Source organism: Rhincodon typus, chromosome 29 (genome assembly GCF_021869965.1).
Source record: "Rhincodon typus isolate 14 chromosome 29, sRhiTyp1.1, whole genome shotgun sequence".
In the NCBI taxonomy this organism is placed as follows: domain Eukaryota; kingdom Metazoa; phylum Chordata; class Chondrichthyes; order Orectolobiformes; family Rhincodontidae; genus Rhincodon; species Rhincodon typus.
The window spans coordinates 16655203-16678876 of NC_063360.1; the positions used below are offsets into that span (position 1 = coordinate 16655203).

At 39.3% G+C, this 23674-nt stretch overlaps 1 protein-coding gene across 1 annotated transcript; it reads left to right on the forward strand.

The window, feature by feature from the left end:
• Window positions 1–4090: 4090 nt before the first annotated feature.
• On the forward strand, window positions 4091–6387 carry LOC109910626 (nuclear factor interleukin-3-regulated protein-like). Its single transcript, XM_020509840.2, has one exon. The coding sequence runs from the start codon at window positions 4245–4247 to the stop codon at window positions 5298–5300; it is 1056 nt and encodes a 351-aa protein (XP_020365429.1). The 5' UTR covers window positions 4091–4244; the 3' UTR covers window positions 5301–6387.
• Window positions 6388–23674: the final 17287 nt, after the last annotated feature.

Consider the following 23674-nt stretch of genomic DNA (forward strand, 5'->3'; position numbering starts at 1 on the left):
CTTTTGTAGATGGTGAATCATCAGGGATTCTTATCATGGAAGAATTATTGCGTACATGGCAGCTTAAGTTTCGTGGAAAAAAAAACTTGTAGGCTAGATTTTCCGCTACTGTACGCTGTAAACTTGTGAAAGTGTCATGCAAATTTTGCTAGCGTAGGATGATGACCCGCCCACTAGCATTAGGTCATGTCTTCTTCAGCAAAGGTTGGAAATGTTGCTTGAGCATATATAATATTAGCTTTTGAAAGAATGGCACTGCATCACAAAACTGAAAATCCGCTCAGATTCATATATTAATAATGTAAACACTTAACTGATTTAATTTACTCCCACTCTTCTATCCCTAAAGACCTGAACAATCACAAGATCTCCACGATGTTCATACCTTTAAGGCAAGTTCTGATTACTATGCACCTGATGATTTAGCATTGATATAAGATTTGCAATAACAAATGTACAACTTTGCAAATTGTAAAACAGGAAGGGTAATTAATGTGTTTCAAGATGACAGAAGGTCCATATATTTAACATGTTTTAGACAATGTATATGCACATTTAACTAGTATCTTGAAGTAGAGTAATACAGAAATAGAATTGAATGTGTTAATTTATGTGTAAATATGAAAGAAATTATGTAATTTCATTTCCTTTTATTTGGCAGCTGACCTATTTAATTATATAACTTGAATGTTACGTAATGGGTTGTTTTATGGCATAATATGGTGTGTACTTTAAGATCCACTTTGCATTATATCTTGTAAACTTATGATAACTGGATATCCAACATGCCTGAAACAGAGAGTACAAATAGTTACTAAACGTATGGATCTGAAAGGTTGGGTTAATAAAGCAACACTCAACAAACCTAGCAAAATGTCACCATTCATAATCAGAAATTTGGAGGTTGTTTCTAGGTTTTACTCTCAAAATGTTGAGTGAGCTTGCCTCTTAAAAATCTAAGGTTAATTTTACCATTAACAGTTTTGAGATTACTTGCCATTTCCTTATACAATGGTTTAAGATCAGTACTGCGGCTGTGTCACACATTTATTGGAGAAGACTAACAGAGTAAGCATACAGGGGAAAGTGTCTGCTCACTGATGCTCCAAAATTAGATGTATTTAAGAACAAGAACAAAGAAAATTACAGTACAAGGAACAGGCCCTTCGGCCCTCCAAGCCTGCACCAACATAAATGTCTGAGAATAATTTTAAAATCAGAAATCTTACCTTTGGTTAGTTGGAGTCTTTTAAGATTCCAATCCTCATTAATTGCAATATTGCCACACTGCCATGATGGGGAAATTGATACTAAAGTGGCCTCAATCCACTTGTCTACATTTTAAACTGTCTTCGTGTCAAAATTGTATGACACTATTTATATAATAGAAAATCAATCACAAACCAAACTATGTGTTATAAAGGGAAAGAGACTAAAGAGTTGTAGGCTAAAATTTGGATACAATTATAAAAATGAAAGCAAGTGTAGAAAAGAACACTACACAGAAATGGGGTAGTGTTACTTTTGCAGATAGAATTAAGTAGTTACTTCATAAAAAATATTTCAAGTTTGAACTGCTAGCAGAAGAATGGGAGAAAATAAACACATTTATCAGCCAAGTGGACTATTTTTGTACTGTCATTTGAAACACAATTGATATTGTTTCATCTTAAAGGATGCAGTCCCAATTAATTTTACTTCTTTCCTTAAAGAAATGTGTTAATAAAAGTCCCTTTGTGAAAGCCCACTGTTCAGGATGATTTTCACATTTGCTTTCCTACATTTTATGTAATCGTGACTATTTATTAACATCACATTGTTCCCCAGGACAAACAAAATCAGCTTCAAATGGTGTTTTAGAAAACAGTAATGTTCTCAGTGCCATTGCTACTGTGTAAAATGGAGCACAAAAATGTACATTTCAGATTATTTTTTTAAAAAAAGTCATTGAAAAGAGAGATACCTATCCCATCCATGTAGATAAATATAGCACTCTATCCTTACTATTCGTATAAGTTTGGAGACACAGAAGACCCTAAATTAATATATTTAGGGAAACATTATCGAGTAAATGTAACTGAAATTGCTTTGAATGTACTGGTTATATGATAAAACTATAGTTTAAGAGCTAATATCAGATTCAACAGAACTTTAACATTAATATTTTTAAACAGTGCCAATTTTCAACTTCATGACAGTCCAAACTGTTTAAATTTCAAAGTTGTCAGAACAACATCACAGGCAGATTAGAAATCTTTAGCTTGCATGTGGTAACAGATTATTTTATTTGTCCTCTCCTCCAGAAACAAAAGGCCATTAGCTAAGCATTGTTTTACTGAAGTGCTTCATCCTTTTTAGGGTATATTTTGTGCACAAATCATGCACACAGGAGTGTTGTGACTACATTTTCAGGGTTGACGAATAAGTTTTTGAAACATTTATGAAAATGGACAATAAGCACATATCGTAAAAAGTTCTTGCAACAAATTTTGGATTCATTTTTCTAAACTGCCTTCAAACTGATGGCGGTATCAATACTGGAGTGCCTGGGACTGTTAAAAAAGCTTAATTTTGGTCTTTAGCAAATAATCGAGAAAACTAAACTGTCAAAATTTGAAAGTAGATAACGTACCTTTCTCTAGAACTAAAACTCAGTGTTAAATTATTCCTGTCAAAATTAGAAAGGAAGCCTTCTCCATCCTTGCACATTATTGTTTTTTAAGCCCTTTTGTTCTTAGAAATGCGATCTCACTTTTGTTATCAGAATCTATTCTGTGTAGAGATGGCATGTGGGTGTTTATTTGACTGTTTCAGTTTCTTTGAAAAAGTCTAGACATGGAGGTGGAACACTAAGTGTTGGACTCATCGTGGTTAATGTAAAATTCTTGAACATTTTCATTCGGTCCTTCCAAGCCGAGCAACCTATTTCTCTTATCTCAAAATTTGTCGGCTCTTTTATATATGAGCTGGAAGCAATAGAGGAATAGTTGAAGTATTTAGTTGAATAAAACGTGCTTGCAGGTAATCGAATCTACTGGTGCTTTTATTACGCCGGTCGCATCTCTAGAACAGATATCTTTCATTTTTTTAGATTACTGTAGTCTTCCCTTTGAACCTGCTATACGTGTTAGCACTGCGTGATTTGCAATTCTCATGCATTAGAATTAGTTGTCAATAAAGTAATGAGATAAATGTGAGGAGAGAAATTGACAAGAGAGGAATGTGAAATAGAAATAAACTGTCCAAGAGTGGAAAAGGTGTTGGTCAAATGAAGGGTAGTAGGTGGTATTTAAAGCGGAAATCCACTGATCAGAAACAAAAATGGAATACAGTGGGGGATTTTGAGAAAGATCAAATCGCCGGTACTGATGAAAGAAAAGTTCTGTAACATTGCAAATTTTTTAGTGCTGTCAGTACTTCAACAGTTAGGCGATCAAGAACTAAGACTATACTCTCATCAAAAAAAAATTAGGTAACAAACAGCCAGAAACAAAATGCTTCCGCGGAGGGTACCAACAGCCCACATCTGATACCTACCTGTGAAACTCTTAGGTGCGGTATTACGGATATTGAGAGATCTCTGCAACCAAAGTGGGAGCTCTTCTGCATTGTTAGTTGTCAGAGATGTTTCGGATCACGTTCTAGTTATCATAACTAGAATGATTATTGAATTATATGTTGTAGGGATGGATATTGTGTCAACAAATATTCCAGTCTTTATTTTATTGAATTTCCACCCCCTCCCCAACAAATTCCGTTTACAGACCCTAATCTGGTATTTTGATTGCAAAATTGCACCTTCCGCCACATTATACTGGCAGAAATAATCTTCCTTCCTTTGTTAACTCTGGTGCAGCGATTATAACAATGTTTTATGTGGTTTTCGCAGATGTCCTAAAGTGTAAGCATCAACTTGGAAGAAAGTTGCGAGGAGGAAGGTGTAGCGACTTGGGGACTGGGCAGCGGTGCGCATGTGCAGCAGCGGTTGGAGGCCGAGGGCAGGCGGCGCCATGTTGGCGAGGTAGATGGTGTCCACTGTCCGCGTCAACCCTCCACTGCCTCGATGGTCTAGGGATCGCTGTCGGCTGTCTGGCCGTCGCTGAGTTGCCCGCTGTGAAAACAAAACAACAACAAAAAAAAAACAAGTCTTAAAAAGATAGAGTAATTCCCCCCGGCCCATTCCCTCGCTGCAGGTGGGGGTGGGGGAGGGGGCTAACTTCTTCCCGCCTGCCCGGACAGGGGCCATGTTGTCCACGTTCGACGCCATCATGGAGCTGGAGCCGCGGCCTTTGAAGAGCGGCAACTTAAGGGGCAAATTCAACGCCCGCAGGAAGAGGGAGTTCATGCCCGAGGAGAAAAAGGACGCCTCTTACTGGGAAAAGCGGCGGAAAAACAACGAGGCGGCCAAGCGTTCGCGCGAGAAGCGACGCTTCAACGACCTCGTGTTGGAGAGCAAAATGCTGGCGCTCAACGAGGAGAACGCCTGCCTCCGGGCCGAGCTACTCACCTTAAAGATGAGGTACGGCCTCATCAGCTCCGCGGCCTATGCCCAGGAAGCCCAGATCCTGCAAGACTGCATGCAGAAGTATTTCGCGAGGCACAGAGCGATAGAGATGGACTCCCACTTTCTGGAACTGGACACCCCACTTCTGAGGGACGGCTGTTGCCGCACTCTCACAAGATACACCTCAGGGAGTGTGTGTGTCGATGCCGCTGATTCCACTTCCCCACCTACAGGAGTTAGCCAACTTCACGTGAAGTGCACTAGCCCCGCTTCGGTTAGAGTGCAGAAGCAACAGCCTGCAGATTTTTCTATGGATGACTCCACAGCATATACTCTTTCCTTGAATCCATTAATATATTCCAGGTACTCGCACCCATTCAATGAAGGATATCCCTGTTATAGACATTCAAGTACTTTCCCAAATGCAACAGAGGCAGACCATAAAAACAGTAAAAGAGAATCAGAAGACGATGCGGAAGACGAACAACAGGTTCCTAAAATGCATCATTTTTCTCCTGTCGGTAGTTGCAGATATGAAAGCTCTGCAACGCCCAAATCAAATAGTTCTGCCCTTCCTCACAAACTGAGAATTAAGGCAAAATCAATGATTGCAAAAGAAGAAAAGGATGATGCAGAATTTCATCTTGAGATGTCATGGAAGGACGAACCCCGCCTCACAAAGGCTAGAAGTGCCTCATTGACGGAGATTAGGGACATAGATGTGAATTTCTGTGGAGGTATTTGCAATTACAAGGCAGCATTTAGACCTTTTATTCCTATTTGCCATTCAGTTTAATTGAAAAATTTATTCATCATGATCAAACATTGAACAGAATTTGTGTAATATTTCTTAATTCTGTTTTCTTGAATTTTTTTACTTAATCAGAAACAGTACTCAAAGTTGAAGTTTTTTTTAAGGCTGAACAGGCTGAATAGTCTGCTCCTCCTGTTTCTGCTTCTGAAGTTCTTAAACATTTGATGGTACTGTGGACAAAAGATGAGTATAGTGTATTGGTAGGCCTGTCTAAATTATACGTATTATACATTTGCTTTGTTTATACCACATTGATAGCAATATTGGAAACAAGCATCTCAGTGCAATTATGAATACACTTTAATTGAATAGGATGTGTTTACATACTTGACGATAATGGTGAGCAATGAAATTGTCAATTACGAAGTGGAATTTCATATTATAATACTATTATTTAAATAACTTGCTGGTTGCTGGTAATGACTCTTTTGTTGCGGTGCCTGTTTTGTGCTATATCATTTCTGATTGGATTAAACTGATGTCCATAAACAAAAACAAACTATTAGAAAAGACAGGCATGCACCCACTTAGCTTGTGAGGCTTAAAGAGATAACATACTTCTTGTGAAGATGTTAAATTCAGTTAAAATGCAGTTCAATTTAAGCTTAATTTAATTTAATAGTCCTTGTCTTTTTGACACTTCTTCACTTATCATGAATGGCAGGCACTTATCATGGAACCAGCCAAAACTTGACTTGAACATGCTGACCCAAGGCTAGAAATGACTAAATATATCCAAAAATGATTTGCTTATACCTGTGTTAAACCGACAAGTTTGTTTATCACTATTATTGTCAGCAGTAAATTGTTAGCTTTGAATTTTGCAAGTACCTTGGCTGATTTATGCTGCTCACAAACCTGAACCTGCTGAGTGATATTGTTCTTTTTCTCATCTTATGTTGAGATTGCTTAAAATCAGGCTCAGTAATAAATCCTACGATAAAAGATATTTTCTTCAAGCTGACCTTATATTTTTATTTGTTACAACCTGTATCCATTCATAATGTTTAAGATGTAAGTGAATTAGTTGTTAATTAAATACGTAAAATAAATTTTTACAGAAATAGCAGTTTTATATGTGTGTGTTTTAATTGGTGTTCGGTGTTTTCATTTGTAATGATACTGACCTGTTAAAGATATAACCATAATTATTTCAAATGAATAGAAAACAAATTGAAGTAATTCCTCCTATATACCAGTTGTGAGGTTCCACAATTATTTTGATTCTTACTTTCTACGTTATTTCTTTTTCACAGGCAAGATCTAATGGTATGAAATGGGTCTTTGGAGGTAGCAAGGCTCTGTTGTCTCAGAAAAGTGATGATTAGCTATCTTTTGAGTTCAAGCATTGAGAGCTGTATTTATAGTGGAATTTGGAGGTGTGACCAGAGGCAGGTGAGCCCATAAATTTTAACTGCCACTAATCTTCTGCCTTCGGAAATTTTTCTTTGAAGCTTGCTCAGGGAGGTGATGGCTAACTGCCCATAAGCAGCAGGTTGCCAATTAAATTGCCTCACATTAGGGCAGTTGTCAGATCCCTGTCTGTACAGACAAGCCCTTGCTGAAGTTGAAGCCCAGCCAATGACTTGCGGTGACCTCTCGCAGCGGTTTGGAGCCCTCATTGAATTTAACCCTAGCCCCAAATGTGGTTACTAGAGGGATGCAGTTTGCCCTTTACAGGTGCCTCCTTTCGTAATGGTAGTCTGGCAATATTGACCAGTCTTTACTTTTAATCTCTGCAGAATTCCTTAGAGGGTACCTTCACCTTGAGTGGCCTCTTGTTACACCACCTATATAGGAAACCCATCCATGATGGGGTTGTTGATTTTTCCATAGCGGGAAGCCTTTTATTGGCTCTCCAGTTATGGTAACCTGCCTTCTTAAGGCTACCATCTAATTGATTGCCTTCTCAAAATTTGCTCTTTGGGTTCCATCTGACATTTATGGTTTCCAGATCCACATTAACACTCTGACAGCATTGGGACAATTGAACAAATGTTCAACCATGAATGTTAGCAAGTTATTTGACTGGTGCAGTTATCTTGGCCTAGCTGGGTTCACCCTACCTCGCATGCCGGAGGCACTGGGGTGCCATCAGAAGTAATTGATTCTTTTCTTACTAATTTAGGCAACGATGCTGAAATCAACTGCAACCACTTGTATCAACCCCAATCTGGTCCTCCATTATTGCCTAACTTAAGATCAGCGAACCAGAGATCCAATGAGTAACTTCTCTGACTTGTGTGAAACTGGTTAACTATTTCCCCAGTAATCACAGTGATCTTCTTGATGAGTCTCAAATACTGAACGTGAACATTGGCATGGATTTGTTTGGCCAGATGGCCTGTTTCGGTGTTGTGTATCCTGTACCATGAAATTGGAGGGTGAAAATTGACATGTTAGTTTATACACGTTAATGAGCAGTTTTTTTATTGATTTGTGGTTGAAGCCAATATGACTGTGCTCAACAATGACCTTTGTAAGGTCCTCGTGGATTTTCGATCAGCAACAAAGGGATGGCAATCACTGCTGACCTAAAAAAGAGTGGTCACAAAGATTTCAGCAGTGCAGTACCTTGAGTTCCTTAATTACAGTGTGATGGAATTTGTCTCCTTTCATACCATCTAGCATTAGTCAGAATAATCAACCATATAGACTGAAGAATTTTTTGCAAAGCACGACTTATAATGGATTATCCTCATATTTTAATAATTTTGCAGAAAACACAATAAAGGTAAGACATGGATATGAAATTAAGCTAAAAGTTGCAATACAGTCTATAAAAACATTATTTTAAAGTTATTGGGTAAATTATGTTTTTCTAAATGCCCCGAAGTTAGTTCTTCAAGGAGTAACAGCACTTAAACAATAATTATGTCTCAACAAAGATGAACATTTTCAGTAGATTTTACAGTAAGGGTGTGATATAAAAAGACTAAGTTCATGTCATTTCACTGTCTGTGTAGTTATTGCTTCTGTAAAGACTGCAATAGTTTAAATAAGGAGGAGCAGGACTTCATCAACGCACGTAATTTTATTTTTAATTGTGCATATTGCAAAAGTTGCAATCCATTTTATAAATCAATGCAGCAATGCAGAGTTTCACTGTCCGCAATTTCTAGGAGTTATGGGCAAGTCAAGATGAGAAAAAACCTTCATACAAATCAAGTTTACTCGGCTTGCCATCTAACCACCATTTGTAGCCACTTTCTTTTGAATTGCATCAGTTTTGCATTGAGTGTTTTTACAAAAAAATTTTTGAACAATATTGAATTCTTAAGGTAAAGATCTGTTTTAAGTTTGCCTTCAACTAATATAACTATTGACTCGCAGGGTGCAGCATCTTTTGAAGGAATGTTGTACTGTTAATGTGTCAATTATTTGTTCTTGAACATGAACAACTATGGAAAGATGGAATTGCTGGGAGTCTGAGTTAATGCAGCAGCATACATTCTTAATTGTTTGTAGTCTGCAACGATAGGTCATGATAGTTGAAGCTCCAATGTTCATTACATCACATGGCTGAACAGGAATCTTTCCCATTCCTACTGGCTTCTGTTGGCATGTGTTGGAAGGATACACAGGTTGATATTTAACCTGTTTGGCTATATTATGAACGCACTGTCCTTGGACTTCAAGTCCTATGGTGACACCTGAACCTGGAGTTTCTGGCCTAGAGGCAAGGTGCCACCCATTGTGTTATAAGGCCTCAACTTATGACAGCCCTCAATTTACCATACTTACTGAATACAGCCCAGCTTGGTATGATGTGAGTTAAACTGAGCATCTGTTTCAGTACCTTAACCATCTTGGCCCATAGTCATGTTTATAACACATATAAAATTTGTGATTTACAGAACTGTGACACTTGTTAAACGACGTATTGTTGTTTGTGAAATATTATCTATGTAATTTATTTCTTGTGGCTCGGCTTCAGGTGACTGTGTTCTGATTGATTCAAGTGCATTTATAAAGTTCAGTTGGCTGATTGGGAAGTCATTAAATTGTTTTGAGAAAATGACTGTTGAAATTTATTATTTCAAACAAACTAATATTTTAAAGAATGTGTAAAGTAAGATGAATTGTGTATGTTGCAAAAATTAAAAGTCTCATATCCCCAGCAACAATGTGATGAGTTTATTTTTAAAAACTTGTGAATAAAATGTTGCATGTGGATTTTGCATTTAAGTCACTGATGAAAAGAATTTATCACAGCAAGCTTTCAAAGTATGCCCAGTTAAAGTAACTCACAATAACTTTTGACATACATAGTTTTATCTGGTGTTCAGCAGTCTTACGCAAGGAATTGTTAAGGCAACCATTTATTGATAAAATATTGTGTCACTATTTCTTGGAAAAAAGTGCATGCCATTTTGGCAATATGCCAATATTTTCAGTAGCTACGTTTGTTAGAAGAAAATGTTAAACTTTGAAGAAAAGCAGGGAAAGGCTATCAGGCTTTAAAAGTTTTGGATGTGTGAGTTTTTTTTTTAAGCGGTTAACAATTGTATTGAATTTGAAGTCACACTTGCCCTATATGTGTGATCATTTTCATAGGCATTAGATGCCATTTTTATACCTTACAATTTTAGCTCCCCTGCATGCAGATAAGTAGGCTTGTTAATTTTGTAAGTCTATTATTATCTTAAACGTCAATTGCTTGAGATTTTTAGCACTTAGCAGTGTTCCTTATATCCCCAGATATCCTCCATTTATGAAATATTGCTTGCATGATTTATGATTCTCATTTTGCCCCAAGATTGCTTCTTTAGAAAGGAACCAATTAATGTTGATTTTTAGAATGGCTTGATAAAATCCCACACAATAGGCTGGTTAGAAGAATTAAAGTACTTGGGGTAGTAAGTCATGTCCTGGCAGGGATTAATGATTGGCCAACAGACCGAGAACAGAGAATAGGAATAATTGATTCTTTCTTGTGTTGGCAGGCTGTGATTAGTGGATATCATGAGATATTGGTACCTGAGCCATTCACAAGTTGTGAGCTGTTAACTGTACATATCAATGATTTTGAGGTGGGGACAAAACGTGATGTGTCCAAATTTGTGGACGGTGCAAAGCTAAGTGGCAATGTGTGTCGTAATGAAGATGTAAAGCAGCTTCAGGAGGATTGGACAGGTTTAGGGAATGGGCAAGAACATGACAGATTGAACATAATTTGGAATATAATGAGGTTATCCACTTTGGTAGGAGGAACATGTGCAGATTATTTCTTATATGGTAGGAGGTTGGAAAGTGTAGGTGTACAATGGAACCTAGATATCCTTGTCGATGTGTCACTGAAGGCTAATATGCAGGCTAAAGAAGGCTAATGGAATGTTACCCTTTATTCAAAGAGGATTTGCGCACAGGAGCATAGAAGTCTTTTTTTCAATTGTATAGGAGATTGATTGACCCACACCTGGATTATTTGTGCAGTTTGGTCTCCTTATATCCGGAAAGATTGGCAGGAGTTTGATTGGAAGGAGTGCAACAAAATTTCAGCAGGCTTCTTCTCAGGATGGCAGGACTGTTCTATGAAGAGATTTGAGACACGAGGCCTGTATTCTCTGGAGTTTTGAAGAATTTGAGATGACCTCATTGAAACTTACAAAATATTTAAAATGATAGGGTGGATGCAAGTAGGATGTTTCTTCTAGTTGGAGAGTCAAGAACCAAGGGGCACAATTTAAAAAATAAAGGGGTGTCACTTAAGTCCAAGGTGAGGAGAATTTTTTTTACTCAGAGGGTTATGTACCTTCAGAATTTTCTATCACAGAGAGCTATGGAAGATCAGTCTTTTGAGTAGCTTGAAGATAGAAATTGATTGGTAGATTTCTGATTACCAGCAGTAATCAGTAGTACCACTGATGTCCAGGATTATGGGAATAGGATAGATTGAGGGCATTAAAGTGTTTGATCAGCCATGATTATATTGAATGGAGGGGCAGGATCTTTGGGCTGAATGGCCTACTGTTCCTATGTTTGTAATAAAATACTTTTTAGCATAGAATAATATGTTGTACTTAGCAGAAGTGTTAGTCGTTAGCAAGTCATAGTTTCATACATTTATTAATCTGTATATTTAGTTTTTTTGTAGTATAAGTAAGCCATAAAATGATCTTTGGTTTAGTCATCCTATGTAAAGACACTTAAAATTATTACTTTTCAAAATGGCTAAACAGGTGATGATGAGTCAAGCACCTTTATAGTCAAGAAAATACAAAGATGAGGATCTGCTCAGAATATGTTTCTGTTTATGAGTCTAATTTCTGAGTAAGGCATTAACTATTGTACTCTGTAATAATTATATAACAATGACCCAGTATTTCACAGCTTCAAGTTTATTTTACTTCACAACATTTTGTAGAATCAACGTTAATGTTCTGGGGACATAGTTTGAAGTCCCATTATGGCAGATGGTAAAATTTGAATTAAATAATGTCTGGAACAAAAACAAACAGCCCAGTGGCTACCATGTAACTAACTGTTGTTAATTGTCATGAAAAAATCCCCATCTGTTTCACTTATGTTCTTTCGGGAAGGAAATCTGTTTGTCCTTACCTGGTATGACCCACATGTGACACCGGATCCACAGCAATATGGTTGACTGTTAACAGCCCCGTGGCATTTCAGGTTGGGCAATAAATGCTGAACTAGTCAGTGACACCCCATAAGCTATTTGTAGGTGTATTTAGACTAGCTTTCTGAAGAACAAACCGTACAGAACTAACTTGGACTGTTTTGGTCAACTTAATGACTAATGAAGACAAATAAGGAAGTCAAATAATGATAGAGCAATTTAGATTTCTGCTGATTTGCTGTGAAAAAGTAATTATCCCTGTTTTATTCTCTTGAATTGTTATTTATGTGTTTCTGATCTCCATTTTTTCCATATGTTCTTTAGAATAGTGGATGTTCAAGTTATGACAATTTTCTGCCATTGTTACATATGTGAATTAGGGTTGCTATAATGCATCTTTTAATCCATGTAACTGTGGCAATGCATGCTGGAGAGTCAGAACCATGTACCATCTAGATAATTGCCTTTCCAAAATATTAAAAATGTTAATATCCTTATTTGTTTCAAACTTGCATTTGCTGAGTTGCAATGTAACAGTTTAATTTCTGTAGGAGATCATGCATAAACAAAATTTAAATTAAACTGTGTATTTGTTCAATGAGGACCATGGAGGTAGTCACCATATTTTACACAGCTCATTTTCTAGAAGCATTAAATCAGCTTTTACAAGACTTACAAACTCAATTCTAAGAAAATATTTAATCTGATCATAATCAGGTTGTGCTCAGATGTTAGTTTTTAATGATAGTTTGCCTTCTATTTACTTTATACCCCTCCTGTTTGATCCCTAACCATACACATACAACTACTGGGGTGCTTCTTACAGGAGGAAAGGTACTCACTTTAGGATCTCACCAAGGTTGTTGAGTAGTTCAGTGATAGCGTTTTTGCTGGTGTGTTGACGTTTTGTGGGTTTACACCCCATTCTAAAGACTTCAAAATTAACTCAGTACTACAATGTAGTGTCAGCTTAGGGCAGGGCAACACTGCTGAAGACTTTTTTTGTATGAGATGTTATGCTGCAGCTCCATTCTTCCTTTTGGTTGGCTAGTTTTACACATGCCCTTCTCTGGCTGAATCTACAACATAGAAACAAAATATTTTTGCCTCACAATTTAAAATGAAACAACTTATTTTGAATGGGCTGTTTTAATAAGTACTCTTGCAATGAAGTCATTTGGTATAGATTTAACTGGAGGGTGTGGTAGAAGAGGTGGAAAGGCGGGGTTGTATCTTGTATCCACAATGTGGGGAGGGGAACAAATCCTTTTAGATATGCCCAAGGGTTAATGGACGCACAAAGCCTCAAAGGCTAATACTAAGAATTGAGTCATGGATGCAGTGCCACAAGAGGTTCAATCACCGCACAAGTGTAAAAAGCTATTAAAATCATTTTCAGATACCATACTTAGCAATTGCATCAGACATTGCCAAAAATGTTATATCCCCATCATTTGTGTAAAGGTTAGAGAGGGGTTGACTGGGCTGTTAAGTTTCAAAATATTGTGACTGGCATAAAAACTGCATTGCACACTGACATTTATAGTGTGCCAACTCTGCATACTTTGGCCCACAAGTGTGTATGCTTGCCAGAGACACTGTGTAGGGGCTCAAATGACACTTGGGGACTATTCATAAATCTCTAAAGGGTGATTGTAAGCTGAATTTTTCACATGCAAACAACAATAAAAATAGACTAGCCACCTTCCTTAAATATCCCTGTAATTTATTTTGTATTTTTTATGTTTTGCTGTTTGAAGCAGAATGCAAAACAAAAACCATTAAAAGATGAAGAAATCTTAATTGGCAAATGAAAAAAAGAAGGAAATGTTGTACTGAAAGTGATTAGATCATGAGATAACTTTAAGTAGCCATTATATGGAAACACAGAAATCATAGCACAAGAATGTGACTCAAATAGTCTGTGGTGGAGTTCATGTTCCAGGTGGGCCACATCAAACCAACACTTAATCTCATTTTACCAACATATCACTTTATTTATTTCTCCCTCTAGTACCTACCTAACTTCTATTTAAATACAACCAAGCAGTTTGCCTCAACTAATCCCCAATCTAACCACTTTGGGTAAAGAGATTTTACCTGAATGCCGAACTGGATATGCTTGTGGCTATATTATATTTATAGCCCTGAATTTGCTGTTTCTATTCAGTTTGAACATATAGATGTCTCCACTTGTCAGGCACCATTATAAACTGAAAGCTTCCTGTCTGATCACCCCTCAACCTTTTCTTTGTTAGTAGAAAATGCCTCAGCCATTCAACAGCCTCCCGTTCAAACAGACCTAAGAATGTAAATGGTGGACGGTTGACAAAAACATTACCAGCAAAGGTTCCAACAGGAAGTTAAATTCTGCAAAGATGAGTTGCAAACAAACGCATGGTTTTTAATGTGTTGAAGTCTGAATTTATGGTTACTGCTACAGTCAGTATTCAACACCGAATACACGAACCATTGAAGGTAGAATCCATGCTCTTCATGATTAATTGAAGTGATTGGAATTCATTCCCATACAAACTCTTCAAGATAGATGTTTGTTTTACACTAAGGATAAAGCAAGCTGATTTGTTCGATATTGCAAATTGTCAATTAGATTGAGCAGGGTTTTACAACAAAGTGACAAATGAATTCTACATCATAACTGATAGGTGGAGTGAATTAGCACTATTTACCTAAGATGCAGTCACATCCTTTTTCAAAATAGTAATTAGACCCTATGAACAGTTCAGACACATCTCATACCCTATCCCTGTAACCTCTCCATTCTCCACAGCTAACCCACCTAGCTTGCACATCTCTGAACACTATGGGCAATTTCCCATGGCCAGTTCACCTAACCTGCACATCTTTGGACTGTGGGAAGAAACACATGCAAACATGGGGAGAACGTGCAAACTCCACACAGACAGTCACCCAAGGCAGGAATTGACCCAAGGCAGGAATTGAACCCAGGCCCCTGGCACCAGTGCTAACCACTGTGCCACCCCTGTTGAATTCAACTTCCACAATCTGCCAAGGCATGATTCAAACCAGGTTCCCCAGAGCATTACCTAGGTCTTTAGATTAATAGTCCGGCAATGATACCACTAAGCCATCAGCTCCCCTCAATAAGGAATAGTGTTCCTCCAGCTCCCCTCAAGATATATTTTTTCTCTTTCCAAAGATTTACTGTTGCTGGAGGTGGTGTGTTGTGGTGTTCAGATCAATGATAAAATATTCACCTTCCCAACATGTTTGTGAAAATTTGAAGTTATGAACAATGCAGTGATACTTCATCTTTCTGGGGATTAAATAATTCGTCTTTGTGAGCAATGTTCCATTCTCTGATTCGCTGTAAAACATCAGCGCATGACCTTAAAAGTGCATAATTAGAAGTGTGAGCAAATCATATCAACTGGACATATTAGGAATTAAATATTAGCCCATTGCCAACCCACTACTTGCCAGAAAGCACTCACACAAAAACATCCTCCCAACATCATAATCAGTATTTTGTTTTATGAAAGAAAGTGATGGAGAAAGACATCAGGATTTTATTTCCATGTTTTCATATTTTAAATTTGACTTCAGTTGTCATGATTCATTCTGGGTACTCTAGTTGATACAAACAATGCAAATCCATGATCTAGATCTTTCTGTCGGTCAAACATAGAAAAAAAATTATTGATAGATGCTAGAAATGTCCAGCACCCGAAGCCTACAGGAAATTTCTAACTCCTGGGTGTACTTTTCAGACAGACAGGAGGAGCATCTTCAAATGTAACCAAACCAAGTGAGATGCCCAGAAATCAATATTTTCCACAGCTCTCTTCAGTTTTTAACATTAGTTTCAATTGTACATATTGATCTTACAGAGGAAGGGTAATTGCTTTGAAGTCTTTTGAAAATAAAGTCACTGGTTTGCAGTTGGCATTTCTAGATTGGTTGCTTTCAAACAATTGAATGAGTTGATTGATTGGATTTCTGTTAGCAGTGATAGGTTCTCTAGTTTAAGTAAACTTAAGCCAATCAGAAAAGTCTGACTGGTGGATTTTCTTGTGCATTGTTTTTGAAATCCCACGTGATCTGATAGATACCATCTGGAAGACCTTTAATTATAGACTTTTTAAGGTCACATATTGACATTTTACGGGTAGAATCAGAATATTCAATTGATTCTTCCTATTAGTTATTTAGTCCTCACAAAATGAAGTCCCATGGCACTTTTGTAGTCTTTTAATTTTGTTCAAATATATTGGAAAATAAATATTTTATGATTTGGGGGGGTGCCAATGGTGCCCAGAGCCAGGCATTCATACAAATATAGAATATGTTAATTAACAGATTTTAAATGCTGTTTTAGAATATGAATCATGTTTCCTGAGATAGACATTCACATAAAAACACACTCAACGGTTGCGGTCTTATCACGTGGGGTCTGAATATTGTCATGACCTATGGAATTTAGGCTCTCCATTCTCTAAGAAGTCACATGGAAACAAGCATCGGAGTGAGGTCTGCAAGAGAGTGAAAATGCTGACAGTTGAGCAAAGTGGGAGTTTAGACAGGTGGAGGAGGAAGGCATTGATGTGTCTTGTTCCGGACATTTTTGCAATGAGGTGCTTTGTGCTCGAAGTGCTGCTGGTTAGATCTAAGAGCAGGCCTAGGTGAATACCAGACTTTGTTGAGGTGAACAAACAACAACAAGGTAAGGTCAAGGTAAGACCATTTTTTCCCCCAAGTCCACTAATTGCTAAAGGGCTGTTATGGCAGTCAGCGGAATGGTATGATCTTCCTATCAGATGTGGGAGATCAGGGAGCAGTTGATTGTCCCTGGCCGCTATGTCTGCAGGAAGTGAGTCTGGCTGCAGCTCCTCTCAGACCACAGGAATCGATTAGTGTGGCAGTTGAAAGCACTGAGGAGCATAGAGTGTGATAGATAGTAGCTTCAGGGAGGTAGTCATACTGCAGGTTCAGTCAGGTAGATGTGTGACCACCAGAAGAGATAGCCAGGTAGCGCAGGAGTCTCCTGTGGCTACCCCCCTCTCAAACAAATATACTGTTTTGGATACTGTTGTGGGGATAGCCTGTCAGGGGAAAATAGCAACAGCAGCCAGATCTTTGATAGCACGAGTGATTCTGCTGTAATGCAGGGTATGGCAAAGTCCAAGTGAGCAATTATGATAGGTGACTCTTTAGTCAGGGGCACAGACAGGCATTTCTGTGGCTATGAATGAGACTCCAGGATGATGTGCTGCCTCCCTTGTATCACGGTTGAGGACGTATCAGAATTGTTGCAGCAAATTCTCAAAGAAGAGTGTGAACAGGCAGAGGTCGTTGTGTGCATTGGAACCGATGACATAGCTAGAAAAAGGGATGAGGTGCTGTAGAGTGAACGTAGGGAGTTAGGCAGGAGGTTAAAATACAGGACATCAAGGATAGTAATCTCTAGATTACTCATGGTGCCAAGTGCTAGTGAGAGTAGGAATAGAAGGATCGAACAGATGAATGTGTGGCTGAGAAGCTGTTGCAGGGGGCAGGAATTCAGATTTTTGGATCATTTGGGCAGAAGTGACCCGTTTAAGAGGGATAGGTTGCACCTGAACTGGAGGGGGACCAACATCCTGGCGGGGAAATTTGCTAGAGCTATCTGGGGGGATTTAAACTATTCTGGCGGCAACCTGGCGAATTTTGATGTATGAGACAGGAACCTTCAAAAGTTGAATGGGGGAGGCTGCAGGTAATAGGACATTTGGCAAGTGGCAGGCTTTCAAAAACAAGATAATGACAGTTCAGGGAAAGCATGTTCCTGTTAGTGTGAAGGGCAAGGCTGTCAGTAATGAACACTGGACGATTAGAAATATTGAGGGTCTGATTAAAAAAAAAGGAGCCATATGTCAAGTTTTGGCAGGTGGGATCAAGTGAGTTCCTTGAAGAGTATACAGGGTGTAGGAGTACACTCAAGAGGGAAATCAGGAGGGCAAATAGGGGAACACGAGATAACTTTAGCAGATAGGGTAAAGGAGAATCCAAAGAAATTCTACAAGTATATTAGGGGCAAAAGAGTAAACAGGGAGCGAATAGGCCCCCTTAAGATGCATAAAGGTAGATTAAACCTCAGGACCTGATCAAGTGTATCCCAGGACTTTGTGGGAAGCTAGAGAAGAAATTGCAGGCACCTAGAGGAGCTATTTGTATCATCGACTGCCAGAGGTGATGTGCCAGAGACTGGAGGGTGGTTAATATTGTGACATTATTTAAGAAAGGGTGCAAGGAAAAGCCAGGGAACTCCAGACCAGTGGGCCTAATGTCAGTGGTTGGTAGGTTGTTGGAAGGGATTCTGAGAGACAGGACCCATGTGCACTTGGAAAGGCAAGGACTGATTAGGGATAGTCAACATGGCTTTGTGCATGGAAAATATTGTCTCACAAACTTGATTGAGTTTTTTAAAGAGGTGACCAAGAAAATAGATGATGGTACGGCAGTAGATGTTGTGTGCATGAACTTTTGCAAGGCCTTCAACAAGGTTCCACATGGCAAACTGATTAGAAAGATTAGATTACATTGGATGCAGGGAGAGCTAGCCAATTGGATACAAAATTGGCTTGATGGTAGGAGAAAGACCGTGGTGGTAGAGGGTTGTGGTTTAGACTGGAGGCCTGTGACCAGTGGAGTGCTACAAGGATCAGTGTTGGGTCCATTTGTCATTTTCACAAACAATTTGAATGAGAATGTAGGAGACATGGTTAGTAAGTTTGTGGATGATACCAAAATTCATGGCATAGTGGACAGTGAAGAAGGTTATCGAAGAGTACAATGGGATCCTGATCAATTGGGCCAGTGGGCTGAAAACAGCAGTTCGAGTTTAATTCAGATAAATATGAGGTGTTGTATTTTGGTAAGACAAACCAGGGCAGGACTTAAACAGTTAATGATATGGCCCTGGGAAGTATTGTCAAACAGAGAGACCTAGGGATGCAGGTACACAGTTGCTTGAAAGTGGCGTCGCAGGTATACAGGCTGCTGAAGAAGGTATTTGGCATGCTTGCCTTCATCAGTTAGAGCACTGAGTACAGGAGTTGGAACATGATGTTATAGCTGTACAAGACACTAGTAAGGCCACATTTGGATGTTATTAAACTGGAAAAGGTGCAAAAAAAGATTTGCAAGGATGTTACCAAGACTGGAGACAGTAAGGACTGCAGATGCTGAAAGCTAGAGTCAATAAATGTGGAGCTGGAAAAGTACAGCATCATCAGGACTGAGGGTTTTGGCCCAAAACATTGACTTTCCTGCTCCTCGGATGCTGTCTGACCTGTTGTGCTTCTCCTGTTACCAAGACTGGAAGATTTGAGTTATAGGGAGAGGCTAGATAGGCTGTGACATTTTTTCCCGGAGCATAGGAAGTGGAGGGCTGATTTTATAGAGGTTTATAAAATCATGAAGGGCATGGATAAGGTGAATAGCCAACGTCTTTTTCCCAGGGTAGGGGAATCTAAAATTAGAGAGCATTGGTTCTACAGTGAGAGGGGAAAGATTTAAAAGGGACCTGATGGGCAACCTTTTCACCCAGAGGGTACTCTGTATATGGAATGAGCTGCCAGAGGAACTGGTTGAGGTGGGTACAATTAGAATATTTAAAAGACATTTGGATAGGTACATGGATAGGAAATGTTTACAGATATAGGGTCCAAATGTAGCCAAATGGGACCAGTTTTGTTTGGGAGATCTGGTCGGCATCGACAAGTTGGGCTGAAGGGTTTGTTCCGTGCAGTATGACTTGATAACGCAATGATACTATTAAAAAAATGCAGCATGTAGTTTCAACCACATCTGAAGAAGGTGACTATCACAATAAAAAATAACGAGGATCAGTTTAAACTAGAATTTGAACCAGGTTGACAGAGGGCTGAGAACCGGAGCAGCAGGGAGGGATTGAGTAAAAGTAGATGTTAGGACAAGAAAAACAGAAAGGAAGAACATGCAGAGACACTAAATGAGCACAATAGTACTAATGCACTGAAGTGTGTTTATTTCAACACAAGGTGTATTATAGGTAAGGCAGATGAGCTTTAAGCCTTGATCAGTACATAGAACTATGATCTTGTAGCCATTACAGATATTTTGTTCAGAGAGGGACGGGGCTTACTGCTCAACGTTCCGGGGTTTCATTGTTTTAGATGAGATAAAGAGGAAGGTAAAAGAGGTAGAGAAGTTGCATTACTAATCATGGAGAATGTTATGTCTGCACTCAGAGAGGACATACTGGACAGCTCATCCACTGAGGCAATGTGGGTAGAGCTCAGAAATAAGATAAGTGCAATCAGTCTGATAGGATTATACTATAGGCCCCCCAACAGCCACTGAGACATTGAGGAACAAATATGTAGGCAGTTTACGGAAATATGCAATAAAAACAGAGTTATCATAGTGGGTGACTCTATTATGGGTCTCAGTATTGACTGGGACTCCCTTAAAGCAAGAGGCTTAGTCAGGGCAGAATTTGTTAAGTGCATCTGAGAGGATTTCTTGAAACAGTATGTGGATACTCCAAATGGCGGAGGACCTTCTTGTATTGGCTAATGAGCCTGGCCAAATGAATGACCTTTCAGTGGGAGAGCATTTTGGAAACTGATGACAACTCATTAAGTTTTAAGATAGCTATGAATAAGGATAAGTCAGGACCTTGTGGCAAGGTACTAAATTGGGGGAAGGCAAATTACATCAGTATTAGGCAGGAGCTGGGGAGTGTTAATTGGGAGGAGCAGTTATCAGGCAAGTCCACATTTGACATGTGGGAATGGTTTAAAGACATGCTGATGAGAGTTCACCATCGGCATATGCCAGTGAGGAGGAAGGACAAGGATGGCAAGGTAAGGGACCCTTGGATAATGAGGGAGTTTGTGAATTTAGTCAAAAGGGAAAAGGAAGCATGTTTAAGTTTTCGGAAGCTAAAGTCGGACAGGGCCCGTGAGGAATATAAAGTGAGCAGGAAAGAACTCAAGCAGGGAGTTATGAGAGTAAGAAGGGGCCTTGAAATGACCTTGGCAAGTAGGCAATTCCAAGGCATTCTATACATACATTAAAAACGAGAGGATATTTAGGGAGAAGGTAGGACCATTCAAAGATAAAGGAGGGAACTTCTGCTTGGAGGCAGAAGATTTGAGTAAGATCCTAAATGGGTACTTTGTATCAGTATTCACCCAGGAGAAGGATATGGAGGATAGTGAGATTTGTGTGGAGCATGCTAATAAGCTGTGGCATTTTGAGATTAAGAAAGAAGTTGTGTTGGGTCTCTTGAAGAGCATTAAGGTGGATAAATCCCCGGGGTCCAATGGTATCTACCCCAGGTTGTTGAGTAAGGCAAGAGGCGAGATTGTTGGGGCCTTGACCAAGATCTTTGTATCATCATTAGCCACTGGGGAGGTCCCAGAGGACTGGCAAGAAGCTAATGTTGTTCCTCTGTTCAAGAAGGGAAGTAGGGAAAATCCAGAAAACTATAGACCGGTGAGTCTCACATCAGTAGTTGGGAAGCTATTGGAGAAAAGTCTTAAGGATAGAATATACACACATTTGGAAAAGCATGGCCAAATTAGGGACAGTCAGCATGGTTTTGTGCAGGGCAAGTCATGTCTTACTGACTTGATTGAAATTTTCGAAGAGGTGACGAAGGTAATTGATGATAGTAGAGCAGTGGATATTGTTTAAATGGATTTTAGTGAGGCTTTTGACAAGGTCCCTCATGGTAGGCTCATCCAGAAGATTAAGATGCATGGGATCCATTGGTCGCATGGATTCAGAATTGGCTTGCCCATAGAAAGCAGAGGATAGTGGTGGAAGGGTGTTTTTCAGGCTGGACGTCCGTGACTGGTGGTGTTCCACAGGGATCTATACTGGGACCTTTGTGATATATAAAGATGACTTGGATGAAAATGTAGATGGGTAGGTTAGTAAGGTTGCAGATGATACAAAGATCGGTGGAATTGTGGATAGTGTAGAAGGCTGTCATAGGATATAGCGAGATATAGATCAGTTGCAGATATGGATGGAGAAATGACAGATGGAGTTTAATCCAGGCATATGTGAGCTGCTGCACTTTGGGAGATCAAATGTTAAGGAAAAGTATACAGTTAATGGCAGGACCCTGCACAGCATTGATGTACAGAGAGATCCTGGGGTTCAAGTCCATTGCTCCCTGAAAATGGCCATTCATGTAGATAGGGTGGTAAAGAAGGTGTATGGCTTGTTTGCCTTTATTGATTGGGGAATTGAATACAAGAGTCAGGATGACATGTTGCAGCTTTATAAGTATCAGTTAGGCTACACTTGGAGTACTGCATTCAATTCTGTTTGCCACATTACAGGAAGGATATGGAGGCTTTGGAGAGGGTGCAGAAGAGGCTTACCAGGATGCTGCCTGATTTGAGGCTATGAGCAATAAGGAGAGGCTAGTAAAACTTGGGTTGTTTTCTCTGGAACAGTGGAGGCTGAGGGGAGACTTGATAGAAGTCCATAAAATTATGAGATGCATAGATAGGGTTGACAATCAGAATCGTTTTCTCAGAGTTGAAATGTATAAAACTAGCAGCATGCTTTTGAGGTGAGAGGGGGCAAGTTCAAAGGAGATGTGAGGGGCAAGTTTTTTAGCCAGAGAGTGGTAGGAGTCTGGAATGCGCTGACGGGGGTCGTGGTGGAGGTAGATACGATAGGGGCATTTAAGAGACTTTTAAATAAGCACATGAATATGCAAGGAATGGAGGGATATGGTCCAAAGGCAGGCAGAAGGATTAGTTCAATTTGGCATCACGTTCGGCACGACATCGTGTGCTAAAGGGCCTGTTCCTGTGCTGTGTTCTGTGTAGTGGATGGGCAGTGCAGGTTGCCAGAGTTCTCTATTGTAGCTCCAAAATATATTGGGTTTTAGGGGGCAAGGATTATCAATTGAAGAGTTTGCTACTCAGCCATTAACATAACCATGAGTCTGGGCCACACAGGTGCTATTCCAGAAGCTGTCTGCTCACAAGGGCAACCATCAATTGCGAAATCAGACTTCTGAGGATATGGTTGAGATGTCTGAGGATGTGGTTGGTGGCACCCAAAGTAAAAGGCCTTGTGTATTCCGACGGTCTTCTGTGCTCCCAATTACATGGCCTTCTAGAGTGTGTGACTTTGAAGAGGATGGAAACACAGCTGGTTGCAGGAGGAGGAAGAAGAAGATGTAATACATGAGGTACGCAGCTGCATGGAAGTGGGTGGGCTTGATTCCACAGTTCAGGGTATATCAATGTCAGGGATTAACTGGTCCAGGTATGTTTCAGCTGAGCTCCTCTAACTCAGAAGGATAGCATGAACTGGAGCGTTCTTTGAGTTGCCTGTTAGAAAACTTCCATTGATGATGTTGCCTGGACCAGATCAATCCATCTGTGAAGAGGTTTCACTGCCTCCCTTCACCAAATCTTCCCTCTTTCCAGACTTGCTACTAAAGAATGGAAGCTTACAGGTCTGGTGTCATGTTTCAATAATTCCATTGTGTTCAAAAAGAGAAAACATGTACATTTACAGCTGAGGCAAACTCCAGTGAACTATTTGGTTCTCTGCCTGATGTGGTGGCTCCCTTGGTATTAATTCAGTACTAAAAGATGCAAAGTATAACACTAAGTAAATTTGATATCGATGTGCAATATTTTGGATTCTGTTCATTTAAAATATTGTGGTTGTTATTCCAGTTAGATTAAAATTACAGTCAAGTTGGTGTGATGGTGAAGTATTAATGGAAAAT

What these genes read in the sequence shown, in the direction of transcription:
- LOC109910626 (XM_020509840.2), top strand. Translation starts at nt 4,245, where the DNA reads ATGTTGTCCACGTTCGACGCCATCATGGAGCTGGAGCCGCGGCCTTTG.